A 21,046-nucleotide genomic window follows, 5' to 3' on the forward strand; every position below is an offset into this window, starting at 1 on the left:
TATTATAAACAATAGTTTTTAACTTTGTGGCAACAGTTTAGGGAAAGTCCTTTGAAGAGCGAAGGCTGGTACAGCAGCTAATTATAGTTTAGAATGACAAAAATCACATATGGGTATTTGACTTATATTTAAATAAATATATGAGGGAGAGGAGGTATGTTTTCTCTGACCTCATGGTGGTGTATTTGAGCCTGAAGTTCCTGTATGTTATTCGTGGAGACGGGCCGGTCCTGGATGATGCGGTGAGCCTCTTCTATTAATCTCTGGAGGTTCTTTACTTCCTGTTCATACTGTTCATACTGCACCACAGCCTCCTGCGCAAGAGAAATCAGAACAAAGAAAGGTTGAAGCAGCATATTTTGTCAAACAATTATAAAATGTGACAGATATTACTGGGTTTTCACCCGCCAGAGAGGTTAAAGGTTAGTGTCACCTCTAGATGAAATGTAATCCACTCTCTATGCCTCTATGATATTGATTTGGATATGCACAGTATCACTACGTGTAAAAACATGTATATTCCAGTGTGACATTGAACAGAAAGGGATGAACACATTATTTCAAATATACTAAATCAAGTCATCTGAGATCTGCTGGTATTAGAGCTAAGAAGTGTTTCAAACACTTATTCTGTTCATTGTGGGATTCTAACATGTATGTAAGCAAAACCTTGAAAATACGATTTATAATATTGCAGTTATTGTGTTAGTATGTATATAAGCAGTTAATCTCATACAGACAGACAGATTCATTGTTCCAAATCTTTAGTTTGGTCAAATGGCTAAGATGCTTTAGTTGTTTGTGCTCCAGATTGTCACAGAAGGTCACCTGCTTCTTGGGCCAAAGGATAATCTTCACTACAATTAGCTTAAAAGCAAATTCAGCCCAGAACCAAAGGATAGGAGGATAACAGTGGTCTGATGGGGGCTCAGCCAAAACACAAACATTCCTGACATGGTCTGTTGGGACACTGCAGCAGGATTTTGAGCAACTAGTGACAAGACAATGTAGATGTAGACCTACAACTTCTCCAACAGGGTGACAAATTATACACCGAACTGCTTCGAGGCATTACAGTTTTCAATACTACAGTTTGTACCTTGACAGATAATTTGGTAGTTTTAGGAAAAAACTAAAAACAAACAAAGAAATGCTTCTAACATATTTGCAATATGAGGACTGCCCTCTACCTGCAGGATGTTGCACTGCTGGATGGTGGTGTGCTGCAGTTGGCTGGCTTCTTGCTGCAGAATCTGAGCTGTGCGACAGATCTGCAGGCCCGCCACTACCTCCAATGGTAGCCGGAGGGCGCTCTGACACTGCTGTACTGCCGCCACCTGCTGCTTGAAGCCCTCCATTTCCACCAGCAGACGCTGATGAGGGAATGCAGGGTAGTTAGAGAGTATGGAGGAATTGGTGGGTGGGTGATAAAGCAATGCTGTGTTGAGAATAGTTGCTTTTAAATTGTTGCAATACATAAATTCATGAATTGTAATTGTCTACGCGCACTGTGTGTATGTGCAGTGTTTTCTCCAAGTTTAAATTCTGCCATTTTAAATGTGTGTGTTCACCTGTCTCTGCGTGAGCTGCTCTCTGAGGCTGAGCCTGTTGAGGTCTGGTGAGGCAAGTGTGATCTGGATCTGGTCCACAGCAGCATGGAGGATCTTTACCTCTGCCTCCAAAAGCAGCATGTCCTGAGGAGAGACAACAGACAGATACAAAACAATTTAAGGAAGTAGCTTCTTTCCATAGAAAGTAAAGACGTTTTTTCAAAAACACATATTTCAGATGTGGACCTGCTTACATTAATAGATATTTAAACGCCAGACTGCAAAAGTATTTTTTCAATTACATTTGTGCAATAAATAAAACACAAATGTCTTAATTTGCAATTTCTAATTGAACAAAATTTTCCATATGAAAATACATGATATAACTAGTTGTTAGAAAGGTTGTGCTATGTCTACTCTACATATCCAGAAATCCAAACTCACACTCACACATAATGTTAGTAGCGACAATCAGCACTAGACTGTCATCTGGGAACCAGGTGTTTGACAATCAGATTACCGTAAAAGTTTACTGCAGCGCCACAACCTAAAACAGTGTGATGGTGTAGTACTGGATGAATGACCATAGGGGGGCACTGTTGGAGCTCCAAAGGGATGTGCACGTCTTGCTGTCCACCAAAATGTTTTGATTAAAGAAATCAAATTAGCTCCGTTTCTTAATGAAGATAATTGGATCAGAGAGACCTAAAACAATTTAGAGGTGACGTAGTACGGATGTCTGATTCCTTCACTGCTTGTCTGAACGCAACCGTTGTTTACCTTGGCTGCATCCTGCAGACTCTGGAGGCGAGTCTTGGCAGTTTGCTGCAGCTCCTCTGTGTGTCTGCTGAGGTGTTTCACCTGCTGGATCCACCCTTCCGTCTGCAACACCTCCCCCAGCTGCCCCTCCCTCTCCCCCATGGCCTCCAAGTCACCATGGAGACCCCGACACTCCCGAAGCAGTGCCTGTCAGCATAGGAACATGAATTACAAATCAGAGAGAGGAGCCTTTTGTGTTGTGCAATTATACTAATTGAGGCCAGCAAACACACTGAACAGTGAGGGAATCCAATTAGCGGTTCATTTGTGGGGCGTCTTTAAACTTACTTGGTTAATACAGGGAATATTCATATTTAATTTTGCAGACACACAAAAATAAAACAATACTTTTTTTTTGCAGTTTTCAGACATCTTAAAGCCATCCCCACTGTGTGACTCATTAAGACTCACCTGGTGTGCTCGGATTTGCTCCTGCAGCTGCGACGCAGACCCCCAGATGATACAACCAGTGACCAGAGCTTCTGCCTTTTCTGTCCAGCCCAAAATGAATGCCTTCATACCCCGATATTCCTCCACCTGTCTCTCTGCCTGTGCACACGAGAAAGACAGAAGAATTTAATCGTGAAAATGAATAAAACTCAATGCATTCCCCTGATTTTGGCCACAGAATTCTGACAATGATATAAAAAGATGTATGTATTTTAGGTTTGTTCACGCAAGCAATATTGGGAACTTAGGAAACTCTTCATGACATGCTGAACTGAATGGAAAGCTCACCTTCTTCAGTCTGTCGGCTCTGTCCTGGACCTGCTGCGTGGTGTGCCGTTGCACCTCTGTCAGTTTGGCCACAGCATCGCCCAGCTGCTTACACAGCAGAGGGTTCTGCTCTCCAAACTCCTGCACTGCTATTCCTAACTCTGCCACAGAGCGACCACAGCATTGACATTCTTCACAAAGAGCCTGCAAGAGAGGAGAGGTGAGTATAAAGGTGAGGCAAGAAGAGAGGACAGAGGAGGAGTGTAAGTGTCCTTATACTAAAAAGTGATCAATGAATCTTACAGGTGGCAGATGTTTGTTTAACCAAAACAATTCAATTATAAATTAATAATATATTTGCTCAATCCCAGTCTTAGAAAAGAAAATGTATAGCACTTATATGTTTGTATGATTAACATTAATCTGCAGTCAGCAGCAACCGATCTTAGCATAAAGACTGGAAACAGGAGGAACCGCTAACCTGGCTCTGTCTTAAGATCACAAAATCATCCAAACAGTACCTCTAAAGCTTACTAATCTAATACATTATACATTTTTTAATTAATCTGTACGAAAAACTAATTGTAAAGGGAACAAGTTGTGTTTTTACAGGACACCAGTGAGTAATTATAGAGCTACAGAGGCGCTGGTAGACGGAATAGTTAAATAAATGTCTTTAACTACACACCCTCCATCCCTTGTGGGTCTACAGATGGAAAGGAGGGAAAGAGGGAAAAAAGTTGGGTCGACAAGAAGGAGAACAGGAGGAAGGGGCCGTGTCTCCCATCTGTGACACTCCTCTCAGAAGTGGGTCGTTAAAGGCAGAATTCAGTTCATGCCATTCCAACTCTCCCACATTCATTAACCTCAACATCTGCAAAATGAATAGCCAATTTAACGGGGGTTAATTGCTTGCTAATTAGTCAATCTGTCTAGTTGATTACTTTGGTCTCTTCTTTTGCCTGCTCCAGGTCGGCACCCTTGTCTTCCAATTTCAGAGTGATGGTCTTCAGCTTTGCCTCAATGTCCTGGACTCTAAAGCCGAAGTCCTCTTTCACATCTCTGGTCTGCTGCACCTCCCTTTCTCTCGCCTGGACCTAAAGCAGAAAAACACACATTATACTACATTTCAAAAACTAACATGCGCATTTTAACAATGCTATGTGGTTACGGGTTTACAATGGTACATACTGTCATAAGGTTCATTTTCTGTTCAGTGTTTTTGATGCATTTCACTAAGAGTTTTTTTTACTAAGTTCCCATTTGACAGCCCTAATTAGTTCATGAAACAACTACTACATATAAGAAAGTGTTAAACTTCTGCCGAAAGGTCACCTGGTCTTCAGCGGATCCCAGAGCCAGAGCCACCTCAGCCAGCTGCATGCTGAGCTCAGAAGGGAGGCCGGCCTGGAGGTCCTGGTACTTGGACTGCTGCAGCTCTGTCATGCGCTCCACACTCTGACGCCTGCTGATGACCTCACCATGTGCCGTCTACAACACAAACATCGTCACATGACAGGACTGCAAATCACTTTTCCTTTCTTTTATGACCTGATACTATATTTATGACCAAAAAAGCCAGAGAAGTTCTGTAGCGAGTCGCTGAGGACATGTCAGTTTGTCCGTATGTGTTAGCTGTGTGTGTGCGTGCATATAGTGGCCTACCTCTAGATCTTGCAGCAGTGATTCCAGGTCTGCAGTGGGACTCAACAGTAAACCACGCGTATCTTGGATCCAGCCTTTGACCAAGCCAAGCTCCTTCTCAACCTCCTCTCTCTCCCTCAACTCCTGGTGTACCTGAGCCCTGCTGGCTCGCACCCGCAACACAAGACTAGACAAAATACAAGCAAAACATTTAACATTTTAGAAGCCGTTAATACAGTGTACATTTTAAGTTTATACAAAGTCATGCTGTCGATCCTGGTTCTGGTTTGCTGGAGCAGCCACAGCACTGGGTCACTCACCTGTCGTATTGCTCCTGCATGCTTCTAATCTGTTGTAGGCAAGGCGTCTCTTCAAGTCCATTCTCTGCCTTTTTCTCCGTGGCCTCCTCCTCCTCTCCTCTGAGGCAGCGAGTGTGTTGCCCCAGCAGGGCCAAGATGGACTGCTCCCTCTCCACCTCCAGGCCGAAAGAGTCATGGTACTCCAGGAGGCTCTGGAGCGCTGCCCTGGTGGCAGCCTTCTCAACTGTGCTGTCTGGGACACGACTGTGAAGGTCTTGGGACACGGAGCGCACCTTCTCCATCTGAGGGAAGTTTATGTGCAAAGATTGAGGTTCAGTTCTTGAGGCCATCTCGGGACAACAGGTGACTACAGTTTGCTGAAATGTTTTTACTAATGGGTACTGTCCCCTTATCAAATAAAGCCTTTAATAGTTGATGCTGCAGATTTAGGGTAAATTATTTACTCTTTACAGCTAGTAAACATGGATGTTTTCAATGTTGAATTGGAACAGCTGAATGAAAAAGTAAACACCATAAATCTTAGTGGTTTTGGGCAGATGGTTGTAGAGGGGGAAAAATAACTTATTCTGTGGAACCAAGAGACAATTTGAAAGATAGAGTTTATGAATTTTAGTATAAAAAGTCAAAGAATGGTTATTTTTTAGCCTTCTGGTTGTACTGTGAAACATATATCTAAAAGGTACACATCGTGATTAAAGGGATGAGATAAATGGAGAGGCCTGAATATGTATCTGTGTATAAATACAGTATATATACTGTATATCTTGTGACGCCATGTGTCACTTAATTTTACAAATAATCTTCAAAGTCGTATCTATACTATATAGTAATTACTATGATAATCTGATACTCAATGGGAGAAACAAGAGTCTAGAGATTAGTCTAGAGAGAGTGCAGTGAATGACATCATGTCCAGTTGAACAAAGAAGCCATAGAAAATTGGTGAACAACAGGAAACGTGCCATATACAGAATGAGGAAGTGGCCATCATTCCTTACAGTTTGACCTAATTTCCCTTTTAGAAGCATTGCCTTGTGGGAATACTTAGTTACTGACAGTGTACACATTTGAAATAGATCAAAAGGCGGGAAAACGCTTCATGACAGTGTTTTGGCAGCAGAAACCAACTGGCCTGGGGCCTGTAGTTACATCACAGCACACCAACTGGTATCGAGTTGTCGCTGTGTTTGACCTAAATCTGTGAGAGGAAGAACAATATTCCAGATGTTCGTCAACTGCAAATGTGGGTATAAACAGCTGCTGTGGACTGCAGGCACACGTATAGTTTTACACTGTACATGCGCTATACAGGCAATATGGACTTCAGTGTGTGCACAAGCACACAGGGAACCGTGCACAGTATGACCAACACGTGCAGTATCTCCTCAGACCTTGTCAGTGAAGTTCCTCCACTCCCTCGTGGTGTCCTCCAGTGCCCTCTCCTGGGCTCGCGCCACACTGCGGAGCCGGGTCCACCGTTGCCACAGTGATGACACTGAGTGGCTGGTGACAGCTTTGCTGGACTCAGAGACGATCTGCTCCAACTCTGTTGTATTCTCTTTCAAAGCATTTAGAGGCACCTCGAGCAGATTGATGTGAGCCACGAGAGACTACAGCAAAAAGAGGACAACAGATACATACAAGTTATTTCATAAATACAGCGTAAGGAAACAATTTATACAATGGAAAACTAAAATGATCCCCTTAAAAGAAACAACTTGGCAGACGCACAAGTGTACAAGGAATAATGCAGAAAGACTGTTTCAATATGAATGTGCATCTGCTGCCATGACAAGAACAAATGTTGGAATTTAAAACGACAGCCACACGGGACACAACACATGCAATTTAGACAATTTCTTTGAACATCAGATAACCCTTTTCTACAGTATCTCTGTTTCATGAGCGTAAGATGGTGTCCCACCTTATATCTCTGACACTTTTCCTCAGCTTGCTGGATACTGACGGCTTTGGCCGTAGTGAACATGGCCATCTTGGCCTCTGCGTCATTCATCTGTTCAACGAGTGTCTCTTTCTCATGTTGGAAGGAGGTCCATAGAGCTGTGCAACTGAGAAAATTATACAAATTATGACTGCCATTGATGCCATTTCTTCTGTGTATTATTAAAACATTCCTTTGATCCCTAGTAACAGTAATACACACCTCTGCAGTGTCTCTCTGTAAGCATCCAGTTGCTGTTTGACTTCTGTATTTCTCAGCAGCATTGCCCCAACCTTTTCTCTGAATTCACCCATCGCTTCTGCATTCATAAAATTCTCGAGCAGAGGATCCAAAGTCCTCAGCTCCGCTAAACCAGTTGTAAAGTTCTTTTCTTGGGCTGAAATATCTTCAACGTCCCACACACAATCTGTTTGGTTCTCAAGATCCACCCCCGAGCTGGCCCTCTGGAGTAAAGCTGCAGCAGAGTCCAGACATTTCTGCATGGACTGCAGAGATAAGTGGTGTCTCTGGACCAGGGGAAGCACTTGATCCACAGCCAGCTAGAATATGCAGAAGGTGATTTCATTAACCTTTTTGCTTCTTCCCACATTCATTTCTTACAAATGCCTGAAGAAATCTTTTCAACAAGCATGGTCCTGTCAGCCAGTACATTATATCTGTGTGTGAAAATGTCCTGTTCCGGAGCTTTACTTTAAGTTTTAGTAATTTAACTTCAGTAGTTTTAACTGTGTGTATGATGCACAATAAAAAGGGTTGTCACATGTTGAGGGAACTAATTTTAGAATTCAAGCTTCCTCTCAAAATGTCAAAGGTCAAAATTGTTATTAATTTATTTTTTTTGTAAAACTTTGCTGATTAGAAATTGCTCTGCTATGTCATTCTAACTTTCACTTATTATTCCACATAATACATGGAATCTTTGGGATATGCTATTTAACCACAGTTATAGAATAATAATATCTTAAGTACTTATTCAAACTTCATCGGATCTCTTGAACTGTCTTTTAAATATTTCAGCTTCCCTAAGCCCATTAATATTAATAGAACAAGAGATGGAAAATAATATTCAGTAAGTTAGAGTCTTGAATGATGAGTTCAGGGTATCAATTAGAAAAATAAAGAAATACAAAATGACTGTAATTTCTGAATAATATATACACATACCTGTTTTCTGCTAATTCCTTGTTGAACTTCAGCTCCCAGCTTTGTCAGCTCCAGTAGTTTCGCTTCAATGTTTGCAGGAACCATTTTTTTCCGACTAACATACTTTTGCTTTTCTCTGCTCCCTAAAGCATCTCCTATCCTACATCTACTTTTCTCTTCCTCCTCTACGATCTTCAGTTTGCGCTTTTCCTCATGTACCCTCTCAATTCTGACCTCTGAAAGAATCAACGGTTCTTCCACTTTATCCTTGATAGTCCGGAGCCATTCCAACATTTTCTCAGTTTCTTCTGTGAAATCCTCATTCTTTGTGATTGTTTCACTTTCATCCATAACACGTTTCACTTCACACCGTAAGGACTGCAATGATTCCAGCTGCAGGTTAGTTTCCTTAAAGGCATTGGGGTCAAACTTCAGACCGAGGCCTTTAGTTTGTTGGTTACATTCTTGAGCCTGAGAGCTAACACAATCCATCCTTTCAAGCAGTGAGTGAAGACTTGTGATTCTATCCATGGCACCCTGCTCTGTGTCTGACTTAAGTCTGACCAGCTTCTCTTCCACAGACTTAAACTCTGAGTCCAACTTGGTTGATATTTTGGTGTGTTCAAGTAGTGGTTTCAAGCAATCCTCTAAGTGTTTTATTTTCTGATCATTCATCCTTTTCAGTGTGTTATGGAGATTGACCAGCTGCAGTGTCTCTGCAGCTCTGAATTGCTGACCCCAACTGAGAAACCCCTCCGTTTTGCCGTGAAGTTCTCTCACAGCGGGGCTGATATGGAATAAACTACCCTTAATATTTTTGTATTCATTTATCAGACAAAAAATGAGTTCCTCCTCACTTATACTGATAGTCTGCTTTTCCAGATTGTCAAACTGTTCCTGAAGCTCCTCCAGTGCATTACGAGTGATATCAAAGAAAGTGCTGAACTCTTTTCGCTCTAAGATTACTTGTTGGACTCTGTCCTTTTTCTCTTTGGCTAGAGCTAGGATGGCATTGTACTGCTGAGGCAAGGCATTGAGCCGCTCATCTAGGTAGCAATGATCAATCTCGTTCAGAGTAGGGAGGATTTCCTGACCTATTCTTTGGACAATAAGAAGAAGGTTCTCGTACTCTGAAGCTTGTTCTAGGACATTCTGAAAGTTAGACAGTTGTGTTTGCAACTCCGAGCTATCGTCAATGTTGCTGAAATTGATTTCAGGGAAAGTGATGGCATCTGCTCGTCTCAACCAGTGGCAAGTCTTATCCAGGTCGACCTGGAAGTACTTTCTGGAGGTCAAGGCTTTCTCTAAGTCTGTGAGACGCTGGCTTGTCTTCTGGAGAGCAGTTTCAAACACTGCCTGCAGCTTCTCAAGTCTCGCCACAGTTTCTGCTCTCTCTTTGTCAGTGGCATCTCTTTCTATTTCTCGCCCTTGTATCCAGAGAGATGCCAGCTCCCTCTGGTACACTCGCAAACCACACTGGACGCCTCGACAAGCAGCAACCTGTTTGGCTAGGTCATCAGGTAGAAGGGCTATGTGGTCATCTATCAAAGCCCTCCTCTCCTGTTGCTGTATCCAAGACAGTGCTCTTCCCAGGCCATGAAGGAACTGTGTCCTCTCTGTGAAGGCCTAGAGAGATGGAATTAAAGATTTCATTATGTATAAAGTTGTAACAGCTTAAATATTGTATTATTATTTTACAGTTTATTTCTTGGACCAACTATTTTCTGGTTTTTCACAGACCAACAGCTTTGATGAAACTTAGGTCCTTTAAGAGATGATTAAAATTCCTCTTGCATCCAATACAAAAATCAAACTGTTTACCTTACTGAGGTACTTCCTTCTCTGCGTCACTCGAGCTCCCAGATTCTCCACTTCAGTCTGGGCTTGTTCAACGAGCTCCTGTAAGAATCTCTTCTCACTCAGCCCCAGTCTGGAAGCCACAGCCTGGGCCTCGCTCACCGCCTGACCCAGCAGCTGCTGACGGGCCTCCAGTTCGACGCACACACTCAGATGGTCGAACAAGAAACTTTGGGCCAGACCGGGTGGTGGGCTGGTTTTCAGCGCAGAGGTAAAAGCAGGCCGCTGCTCCTCCACCCACTCCCGGGCATCCTTTAGCTGGGTTTCAACTCGAGCTAAATCCTCTAGTGTCCGTGAGGAGTCCTGGATCTTTTGTTGAATCAGGGTTTCAAGCTGGGCCCAGCGCTGCTCCAGATGACCAACCTAGTGACAGGCAGAACACCGGTTAAAATACACACAATACTTGTATACTTAAAGTTCACAACTTTCCATCTTAAGAAGCAGCTGAAGAACTACAAGAATGAAGCTCCACCTGTTGCTTGATCAGATCCTTGTCTAGCAGGCTGAGTCGCGGCAGGATAGCTAGTCTCTGTTCTCTGAGGTCTTCCAGAGTTGCTTTCTGCTCTTCTAGGTCAATGGAGAGCTTCCTCAGAGCCTCTAGATGCTCACTAGTACTCTCTGTGTCAGCCCTAGGTACACACAGGCACGGGTTGTGATATCAGGTCCATACAGTGATATAGAAATTCAGCTATAGGAATTGTCTTAGCCAAGATAAATAGAAAGAAAAGACTGATACCAGAGGAAATATAACAAATACAGTATATATAGCCATGTCAATAAATAAATAAATCCACTTGTAAATGGGCAGCATGTTTAAAATCCGACAGAAAAGATTGATACCTTGCGAGGTAGTCCCATTCCCTTGATACTTGGTGGAAGAGTTCCTCCACAGCAACAACAATCTCCTGGTACTCTCCACTTCGCTGCATGTCCTCCCCCCGCTGAGACTCCAGGTCTTCTGCCCGCTGGCCCAGATCCATCCAGCTTCTCCTCAGTCTCCTTATCTCCTCCAGGGCAGGAGAGACCTGTCCATCTGTCATCTTACCAACGGTGTCATTTAAATGGGATACCTCAGTCTGCCTCTCCCTAATCTGCTGAAGGAACTCCTGTGGGAAAGATAATGGATTTTCAATTCTAGTCAAGTAGTCTAAAAGTTTGCCTCAACCATGACACACACATTGTTTTCAACAATACAGCATTGTCTACCAAACACAGACCTGTGCCTTGTCCAGCTGGTTCTGTGCAATCTTAGGCTCCAGCTCCGCCGGTCTTCTGATGAGGTTCTGAAGTTGCTGCTCTGTCTCTCTCAGCTGGACCTCCAAATCTGCCTTCTGCTCCTCAATGTCCCTCCAGCTGTCTGCGACCTCCTCACAGAGCAGCATGCGCTCCTCAATCTGGACACAAGAACACAATGGATACAATTATTGCGCAAGCATTTTGTCAAACAACATTTTCAAAAGAAAGGCGTGTTAAAGCTGACTGACCTGCAGTTTGACCTGCTGGATAGCTGCTCCGGTCCCCCTGACCCTCAGCTCGGACAAGTCACATGTTGAGCACACAAGCTGGAGGTAAGTGTTGGCCTGTTCCTGGAGAGCCCGTTCCTGCTTCACCTGTCGAAAAAGAGTTGGTTAACGGTCCTATGGTTTTATTGTCTCATCATATTATCCCTTGAGAACAATCTGCAACACATCATTGCCTGCAATTCAGTCCCCCTCAAAAAACATGCAATGACGCAAACTGTCTCTGAGTTTGCCAAATGACATGCCATTTATATGAATACTATTAACTAAACAATTCATAATTTCAGTGGGCAACAACATGTTAAAAAGAAATTAATGCAAGCAATGCTGTACCTGGTGTAGCGCCTCCTCCAGGCTGAGAGGAGGATGTGCAGGAGGCTCTGGTTCCTCTGAGACAGAAGTCAACCATGTCTGGCACTGCAGCAGTGTGTCTTGGAGACTCACATGTCTCTGTAACTCATGGTCCAGACTCTGATACACCTATAAGAGACAAATAGATATATTTCAGTGCAATACATAGGGAAATAGGAGGGAGAATAACTTTTTTTTTAAACAGCAGAGCACAAATATAAAGTGAAGGAAAGCAGAAATGCTATAGGTAAAAACAGCTTGACGCATAGCTTTGAAGCCAGTATAGCATGACCAAACATAAAGAGGCATTAAAGTCTATAACCTGAACAAGTAGGCAGTTATGCAGTGTTGTATTTGACAGGTGTTGAATGTGGAGGCGTCCATGCCCTCCAGGAGAGCGCGAAACAGAAAGGTCTGATTGACAGTGTTAATATGAAAGCCCAAAAGAGGGAAAGAAGGGGCGCATGTATTGGCAGATGGCCCGGTGTATTTGGCGAAGGCTTGAAGGTTGGCATGGTGGCAAGTGGCAGGCAGGATATTAGAGCAGTGTTGTGCTGGGACACAGTTGGCAGCCATCGTAACACTGGAGGCGCAGTTGTAGAGAAGCCAGCAACGTAGTGGTAAATTGTGGCTGGATCACACAATGCCAGATTGGATGTGCGAGTGCTGGTAGAGGTGGTGTCTTGGGAGGTGAGCTATGATGACAGAGTAGAGGTTGCCAAAATGACAGAGTGGGCCTGGATTAGAGGGCTCGCCAGAGCTACTGAATAGTGGTGTGTGACCACTTTTGGCTCAGTCATGAAATAGTGGACTTGACAGGGGATATGCAGAGATTAATATGGGTAGATTGAGTTAGTGATTTTGGCGGGTGGGGTCTGTCGGAGTATGGCTGCTGTTGAGCTCCACTTTGGCAGCCTTAATTGGTCGTGCCCTCTACCCAGGCAGTGAAAGGGTGTCTTGAGAAATGGGTTTACGTGTCAAAATGGGTAAGGATTAAGTGGATGCCGAGGCTGTTGGAATATTAATAGCACCGATTTGTAGAACTGTGTGACTGTGCATGTGTGTGTGGTCACATTCATTGATGCATAATCAAATGTGTGTATCCAATGCACCAATAAGTCCGATATGTCTTACATTATAAATATGTGAGAACCATTTCACTACTTCAAATACAAAATACATCTCCGTTCCCCATCCATCCCTCCTCCTCCTCCTGCTCCGCATCCCCTCCCTCCTTCTTTCCATCTACTCCTCCTCTGCATCCCCTCCCTCCCTCTTTCCATCTCCTCCTCCTCACTCACTCTCTGTGCTGTGCTACAGATGGCTGAGTAGCTGTCTCTGGTGCCTTGCTGGTGAGCCTGGACCTGCTGTCTCAGCCTGCTCTGCACACGGTCACTGCAGCCTTGTACCAGGTGGTCTCCGCGCTTCCTTAGGCCTGCCAAGCGATCCTCAAAGCCCGCTATTTCCTCCATGATGGCCTGTGGAGGACAAAGTACCAACGTAGAATCATGTATGAAAGAGTCTCCAGTGGAGACGTATTACAGAATGAGCCTGTCCACTTGACAATGACACAGGAGGTCAGAGCAGGCTGATAGCAAACAGTGATGTCTTATGGTTTTACACAGAACCGAAGGGATGAACTTTAAAGACAAAGAACATTTGTGAATGGCCACAGCCATTTACAAGTGTTAATAAAGGCCTCAGTTAATTAGGACAAAAAACAACAACATCGCATGTCATTAGAGCTTGAGTAGATTTGCTAAAACATGCTGCTACGGTAACAAGTTTGACTCGATTGAAAGGATTGTTTATACAATATAATTACAGCAACAGTTATCAACAATTATCATAACAACGTCAGTCTGAATAATTTAAGTTTCTGCGTAGGCGGAGGTGGTCTAATCAAAGCTTATTGCTCAAGCTCTGTCAAACGGCAAAAAATCCAGAGATGCGATTGTTCACCTTGTGCCTGGACAGCTGTTGAGTGGCTGCCTCCAGGTTGCCGCCCACAGTGGGATCAGGAGTCACCATCCTGCTGGACATCTGGAGCAGCCAGCGCTCCACTTCCTGAAGCTCGTTGTGGTAAGCTTCCTGCTCCTTCACCTGGCCTTCCAGATTCTCCACGTGGGCCTGGGCCGCATAATTCACAAAATGTGAGTATCCACAGGCAATATGGATAATACCTAATTATACTATTTAGAAACAGCATATGCAACAAAGTATTAAAACCACATTTCTGAAGCAGAATCACATGCCCTATATTTATGTTTGCCTCAACTCATCTTCAAACTCCTACATGGAAAGGGACATTATTTTTTTCCTCCCTGCGTATCAAAACTACTGTAATACGAGCACAGTTCTCACCGCGGCAGTATGACAGAGTTCAGCGTAGTCCCTTTGCATCCTGTTCATTTTCTCTCTGATGGAGGGGTAGTGCACAGAGGCCAGAAGAGCGTCTCCTTTCTCCACCACTGACCTGACAGATTCATCATGGGACTGAACCATCTGCAGCACAGCCTGGGGACACGGTCAACATGTATTTTTAGTTTTATCTTATATTGATTAGAGACCATATTCAACAATGTGAGTTTGTTATGTGGAGTTACTATTGTCGTATTAGATCATTGCTCAAAATTAAAGGATAACCCAAGTGTTTTTAACATTTTTTAGCTAATTTACTACCAATGGTTTCTACTATAGTGTCAATTTTACAAAGCACACATTGCTAAAAAAAAGCAGTGGTGTACTCAGGAAAATGCTCTGCAGTTATGTAAAGCGTGTCTATTTTTGGAGTTAATGGATAAAGACAAGCAAGGACACTCATGTGGTCCATTAAGCTAATAATATTCAATAAGATCTTGCTGCAATTTGTACCCACCAGCACAAATGTACATATTATACACACGATTTAAATTCAAATACAGTTTGTTTGAGGAAGATTATAGTTGCTGCTGTACCTTATATTTGGCCAACAGCGCTCTCCGTTGGTACAGTTCAGCCTTGGGCTCCAGAGGGGATTTGAGCAAAGTCTTGGTCTCCACCAGCCACTGGGCCTGAGCCTTATAGCGGTCCTGAAACTCCTTCGCTAGCAGTAACGCCCGCTGTAAAAAGCTGTGCTCCTTCCTCAGCCCACCTGCGAGCTCCTCCAGCTGGGCAAGACGAGCCTCTACCTCACCTCCTAAAATCTCAGCTCTAGCCTCGTCCAGGAAGTCTGCCGCCCGCTCGGCCCGCTCCCTGAGGGATTTCAGGAAACAGTGACCGCGTTGGAGCTCAGACTGAAGAGTCTAGGGGAAAGAGAAAGCAGAAATACAAGTCAGCAAGGCTTCTGCTACAGTTTCATCACCATTGCTTTATACGTAATGACCTGCAAACAAGGCATTTTACACACTGCTCAGTTAAAGAAAACAATACTGCTTCTCTGCTCTGGAGCTACCAAAACTGTAGAAGGGAATCCTTCTACCATAGTTTTTATTGACTTTGAGGTTGATGTTCAAACACAGTATCACTGATTTCTTTGTCCTTCACCTCCACTGCTGCCTCAGTCACCCAGATCAGCCTGGCATTGTGTTTGAGACGCTTTGAACCCATCAGGTAGGCTGACACCTGCATGGCGAGATGTGGAGAAGACCTGGAAGTCATGTTGTGGTGGAACCACAGTGAATAATATGAAAGGAGGACCCAATTATATGGACCCTTAACAGGCAGCAGTAGCTGCGGGGGGTTTCCAGGGCAACCACAACACACCACACACGGACCTCCACTCAATGGGACGCCATCTAGCTTTCATCATCAGTCTATTATTGCTTGAGTAGAGAGAAGCTTCAACCCCAGACCTCCAGCTACTGCTGCTGATAACGTAATATAACAAGACCTGTGCCTGAGCGTGCACGTTCTTGTTTGCTGCTTAATACAAAGCGTCCATCGTGATCATCACTCCAGTCACCGATGTGCCTACCTCAGGACCTTCATAGCTGACACTCAATACATCTCAATTACGTACAAGTCTGTGTGGTTGGCCATGTGAGTTAAAACAAGGAAGTCTGCGGTAATTGTCATTTGCAGTAGATTTTGTGATGTATGACTCATTACCTCCACTTCATATTAAAACATCTGCTGCCTCTGCACACCTGGCATCGAGTCAGGTTGTCCACATGTTGAATCAAACTTGCAAGATTACCATTTCATTACCAGTGTTCCTGGAATTGGTCCAAATTGTGTATTTTATATTCAAGACCGTCTGAGGAACCATCCAAACCTCTGAATGATCTTTAATCTTGAATCACTACTTGCACTACTCTGATGTCTTTAATGTCTTTTTAAATATTTATCTTGTTTATTGTATATAATATGTATATATGTACGAAGAGAGCTATGTGTAACCAAAGTCAAATTCTATGTATGTGTACACAGACATGGCCAATAAAGCAAATTCTGTTTCAATGAAAAAAATCTCACATTTCAGTTCAGCATGTAATTGTTCCAGGAAGGACAAAATAATATTTCAGTGGTCTTTTCCACTGAAGGAAAGTAGGAGGCCTCATTGAGTTGTTCTAACACTTTGACACAGTCGACAGAACACAGGGTGCTCTTTATGCTGTAGCTGTCTTGTATCATGTCAGCCCCAATTATCTATGTCAAGTGTCTTGTGCACCCGGTGTCAATGATGTACACTGGTTTTACTCATTCTGGATCAGTTCTCAAGCTCCATTATATACTATATTATACATCTGTGTCACTAACAACCATGTTCATCAGTTCCATTTTGTACTAACACAAGTGAGACATTAATAAGGTGAGACCCTGTGAGCAGCAGTTAGCTCTGCTGTAATTGTCTCTCTGCTTTGAATTTATGGGCCGTAGACAACTGCAGCACAGAAGCATCATATTGTATTCTGTACAGGCAGAAAGAAATCTTGGGGAAAAATGCCCTTTAACATTTATGAAATGCCAGTGAAATAAGAAATATTGCAGAGGAAGGCAGTGAGGGGGCTTAATTAGGAGCAGGAGAAACCAGTTTCTATTTTTTGCATTATTTTTGCATATTGCCCTGTATTCAATTTTTTGAGGGAACCAGCGAACAGATGATGCTTATGAGCACTCAGGGGGACAAACTACTGAATAAACTATTTTTTTTAAACATCTAACTAAAAGGAAATGTGAAGATACACTGGATGGGGACAGAGTAGGGAAAGGTGTAAAATGTGAGGATTAGTCTTATTTAAATTACAAGAAACTACTGAAATTCCCGAGTTCCGGGGGAAATAAATGCCTTCAGAAAAGCATTTGTCTCACATTGGTGCATTATCTCAATACTTTCATTTTCAGAGCTCTTAATGAAGTTACAACACCTTTCTAGATGACTGGGGCCCACACTCCTACTGTATGAGTCCTGCTTTTACAGTTACAACTCAGAATCAAATGAAGTCTACATCCAACTAATGGCCCTTGACACGGCTATTGACTACTGGTCTTTGTGTCAATGCATAATCATCACAGCTCGCTGAAAAGCCCTGTAGCTCTCACTACGGGAGAATGAGTAAGTGAGGGAGCTCTGGCGTATTATCTGCAGTGCTGGAAGGACTCATGTGGTGACAGCATGTCTTCAGTCCCGATGCAGAGACAGAGCATCGATCCCAGTCAGGGATTACTGCAAAGCCCACACCAGATGATGTATTGTGATTGTCTATGTGTGCTTCTGGATATGTGTGTGTGTGTGTGTGTGTGTGTGTGTGTGTGTGTGTGTGTGTGTGTGTGTGAGGAAGACAAAGAGAGATGTGATGTAGTGATATGTAAAGAAAGAGAGTGAAAAAATGTGTGAAACCACAGAGAAATCATGGGTTAGAAAGTTTTCTGCAGCTTATTAGTACTTTGGAAGGGATCTTGTGATATGAAGCGAGTGAAAGAGAAGAGAAGTGTGTGTGTGTGTGTGTGTGTGTGTGTGTGTGTGTGTGTGTGTGTGTGTGTGTGTGTGTGTGAGAGAGAGAGATGTGAAGCGGTAAGGGCACTGCATCAATTACAGTGTCTGGGCCAGCAGGCTCCTGACACCGGCGCTTCTTCATCCTCTACTTCACAGTGGGAGGTCTCTCCCTGCTACCACGCTTCCTCTAAAGCGGCACCCACTTTGTCTTCATAAAGAGCGGATCGATACACACATACTCATCTGATCCTCTCGATATGAACTATGCCAAGCAAACAATGTTGCCGTTGGGATTTTATTGCGGCCTGTACATGTTTGAGCAGGGCTGCGTTCCTCCAATGTCCATTTGACAAAAAGAATGTAAAGACAAAGACATATATATATATATATATATATATATATATATATATATATATATATATATATATATATATATATATATATATATATATATATATATGTGTACAAATATTATAGATACACTGAATGGTTTGAAACCGCATATTTTACTGGCTGAGCATATTGTAGCTGCCAAATGAATCTGTACACGGATGCTCCAAACAAGTTTGTACGTCACTTGGCAGAAAAAAAGATTGCAGAAGGAATTTTTTGCTGGCTTTGATATTTGATTCATATGAGTTTGTGCTCAAATTCTCCACTACGAACAGAGGTTTGCTAACTCATCAGTTTTCCATAGTAATACCTAACGTCTGAGCTGATTTATTGCAACCTGTTCATAGAGGTGTATTAAGTGCCTCACTGCACCTTGTATCTAAATGCCTTACTGACAAAATGAGATTCAGAGTAGTGGCTGGGAAACCATGTAAGTACACAAGTACAGCACAGATTTTGGTAAATAAATCCTTACCTCTAGTTTTTTCATCTTCTTCTCCATGGCGACTCGGTCAAGAGGTTCAGAAGTGTCAGTTAACGCTGTGAAGCTCTTCTGAGTGGAGCCGAACCAGTCGGTGAAGGACGTGCAAAGATTCTCAGCCTCTTCGATGCTCTTCAGCTCCTCCTGAAGCTGCTTGATGGTGTCCTGAAAAATGATTGGATGAAAAATCAAAAGTTAAGTTTAACAAGATCGCTTCATACTTCCTATACCCTTAAAAAACATGATGGCTCATCATATGACATTGAAATTCACTTCATATGCTTTTGTGTTTGAGGACCAATTGACTATAAATACAATGTGTAATGAACACCAAATTTCCAACCGGGTTTTGTCCTCGTGGCTGTGCATCACAAGACTGAATATCGACAGTAAAATTACATTTAATAGAATGTTTGTTTTGGCTCAATAAATTCTTCATTTGTTTGTTTGGCGATAAACTATAGGTGCTAGTGCTACCCTCTCACATTTACAATATATTTCATAATTTTAACAGAAAGGTAGATAATACTCACTTCAACAACTGCTGCCCTTTTGTTGTGTTTTATTTAGAATTGTTGTAAAGACTCTTCAGACTCTATTTGGCCAGGAAACAATTCAGAAAACACGGTCTGTATCTCTTTCTTTTAAGCTATGAGACGTGCCTCAGCTGTCTTACCTTGGCCACTAAGGACCAAAAGCTCTCTGATCAACCATCAAAACAGAAAATATCTGCCCCCCCATCCCCACCCTCAGCCCCTCCATTCATCTGCAGAATGTCCATAGCTTCACTACAGGGTGGAGAGAGGTTTTTATGTTTTTGACGCATTATCCACTTGAGTGAGATTTTGAGTCAATAGCACCATGCGGATGGAGAGGGTCCCTTGCAGGTTTGACACGTTATTCACTCAACTTTAAAATCCTGTGGTGTTGCGAGAAGCTCCAATTAGCAGATATTGCTGAGTGCACACCTTTTCCGACTAGACGGAGGTAACAGCTTCCCACCTCAAGCCCATATGGCCCCCACTTCACACGGTATAATTACAAGCATCTTTGGTATGAGCAGGATGTCATGTGTATGTACCGGCATGAGTATATGCATACTTTAGTCAATTTTGAGAGAGGAATGAAGGGGTGTGGGTATAGAACAAAGTGAGGGGGAGACACGCACACACAGACTCAGATGTGTTTCTGAAGGTGTAAAAATCAATGTAGTGCAGGCAAAGCTTTTCCACTCCGGGTGCCAAGTGTGAGATTGCCTTCTGTAGCGTTTAATTATGGCCTTAGCCACAGACCAGAGGAGCCCCATTGATTTTCCTTTAGCCCCCCCCCCAGAGGAGCAGTCAAATATAGTGGAGTATACAAAGCAACACAGGCTGGGCTCACGGGCATCACTCTCAAAGCAACTTCAATGGGGTGTTACAGAAACAAAGTCCAAACTCTCACTGGAGCAATTTCTATGGTGAGAGATAAGCACGTGTGAGAAGCTCACTGCGGGCAGAGACCCCAATGACAACACACACAGCGTCACATTTTCTTTCTCTACCATTGAAACAGGATAACACAAAAGGGATTAAACCAATACCCAGTCAATTAAGTCATTATGTTTTGCTATTATCAACTCATAATGACAAGCAGGTACCTTCCAGGTAAATCTTCTAGTGGACAGGAAATTAGGTATTGTATGTGTACGGACTTCCAGCCAGCAGATGCTTTTTAACCCAGATATTCATTCACAATTAATATATTGTTCAGCATGGACACTATACTATGATCAGACATCTGTATAACTCTAAGGCGTAAAGATAGATGAACATATGATGTATAAGTCATTAAATAGCAGACAATAGAGCGTGCCTTACCTGTATGTTGAGCAGCAGGGAATGGTAGCGGGCAGTGAGCTGGGTGGCAGTAACACTGACACGACTACTGATGTAGGTTTCCTCCAGAACCTGTTGGGCCAAAGAGGAAAGACCATCGACTTCTCCCTGCCGTGCAAGCACTGCCTCAAGACACCCCTGTTCAGAAGGGACACAGAGAAATGAATAATTAGCAACATGCTCAAACAATACAGTCAAGATATTGATGATTTAATTGTAATTGCTTCGCAAACAACATATGGGGCCAAGGGGTTCTGTCTCTTGTGTGTGTTTGTGTGTGTGTGTGTGTGTGTGTGTGTGTGTGTGTGCGTGTGTGTGTGTGCGTGTGTGTGCGTGTGTGTGCGTGCGTGCGTGTGCGCGTGCGTGTGTGTGTGTATCCCTATAAATGCAGGCAGGGAAAACACTGTGAATGTCTGACATTCTGACACTGGCAGGAAACCTGCTCCAAAGGGAGGTTATCCCGTAGGGATATATCATGTTCCCTGCTGTTTTCT

At 43.2% G+C, this 21,046-nt stretch overlaps 1 protein-coding gene across 1 annotated transcript in view; it reads right to left on the bottom strand.

The window, feature by feature from the left end:
- The window catches only part of syne1a (spectrin repeat containing, nuclear envelope 1a), a 113,983-nt gene that overhangs the window by 37,986 nt on the left and 54,951 nt on the right, over positions 1-21,046 (bottom strand). Inside the window, exons 65-90 of the mRNA XM_068576618.1 lie at positions 20,535-20,690; positions 18,670-18,840; positions 14,842-15,168; positions 14,249-14,401; positions 13,847-14,014; positions 13,186-13,362; positions 11,867-12,013; positions 11,498-11,623; positions 11,231-11,407; positions 10,854-11,119; positions 10,486-10,642; positions 9,978-10,376; positions 8,178-9,782; positions 7,215-7,552; positions 6,975-7,119; positions 6,442-6,660; positions 5,051-5,331; positions 4,752-4,917; positions 4,422-4,577; positions 4,031-4,183; positions 3,108-3,290; positions 2,781-2,918; positions 2,331-2,516; positions 1,572-1,694; positions 1,191-1,373; positions 171-314 (exon numbers count right to left, since the gene is read on the bottom strand). Coding sequence (XP_068432719.1) covers positions 171-314; positions 1,191-1,373; positions 1,572-1,694; positions 2,331-2,516; positions 2,781-2,918; positions 3,108-3,290; positions 4,031-4,183; positions 4,422-4,577; positions 4,752-4,917; positions 5,051-5,331; positions 6,442-6,660; positions 6,975-7,119; positions 7,215-7,552; positions 8,178-9,782; positions 9,978-10,376; positions 10,486-10,642; positions 10,854-11,119; positions 11,231-11,407; positions 11,498-11,623; positions 11,867-12,013; positions 13,186-13,362; positions 13,847-14,014; positions 14,249-14,401; positions 14,842-15,168; positions 18,670-18,840; positions 20,535-20,690 — 6,444 coding nt within the window. The remainder of the gene's footprint in view (positions 1-170; positions 315-1,190; positions 1,374-1,571; positions 1,695-2,330; positions 2,517-2,780; positions 2,919-3,107; positions 3,291-4,030; positions 4,184-4,421; positions 4,578-4,751; positions 4,918-5,050; positions 5,332-6,441; positions 6,661-6,974; positions 7,120-7,214; positions 7,553-8,177; positions 9,783-9,977; positions 10,377-10,485; positions 10,643-10,853; positions 11,120-11,230; positions 11,408-11,497; positions 11,624-11,866; positions 12,014-13,185; positions 13,363-13,846; positions 14,015-14,248; positions 14,402-14,841; positions 15,169-18,669; positions 18,841-20,534; positions 20,691-21,046) is intronic.

This window comes from Clinocottus analis, unplaced genomic scaffold (assembly GCF_023055335.1).
Source record: "Clinocottus analis isolate CAN_PGR_092001 unplaced genomic scaffold, fCliAna1.0.p SCAF_15, whole genome shotgun sequence".
Taxonomy (NCBI): domain Eukaryota; kingdom Metazoa; phylum Chordata; class Actinopteri; order Perciformes; family Cottidae; genus Clinocottus; species Clinocottus analis.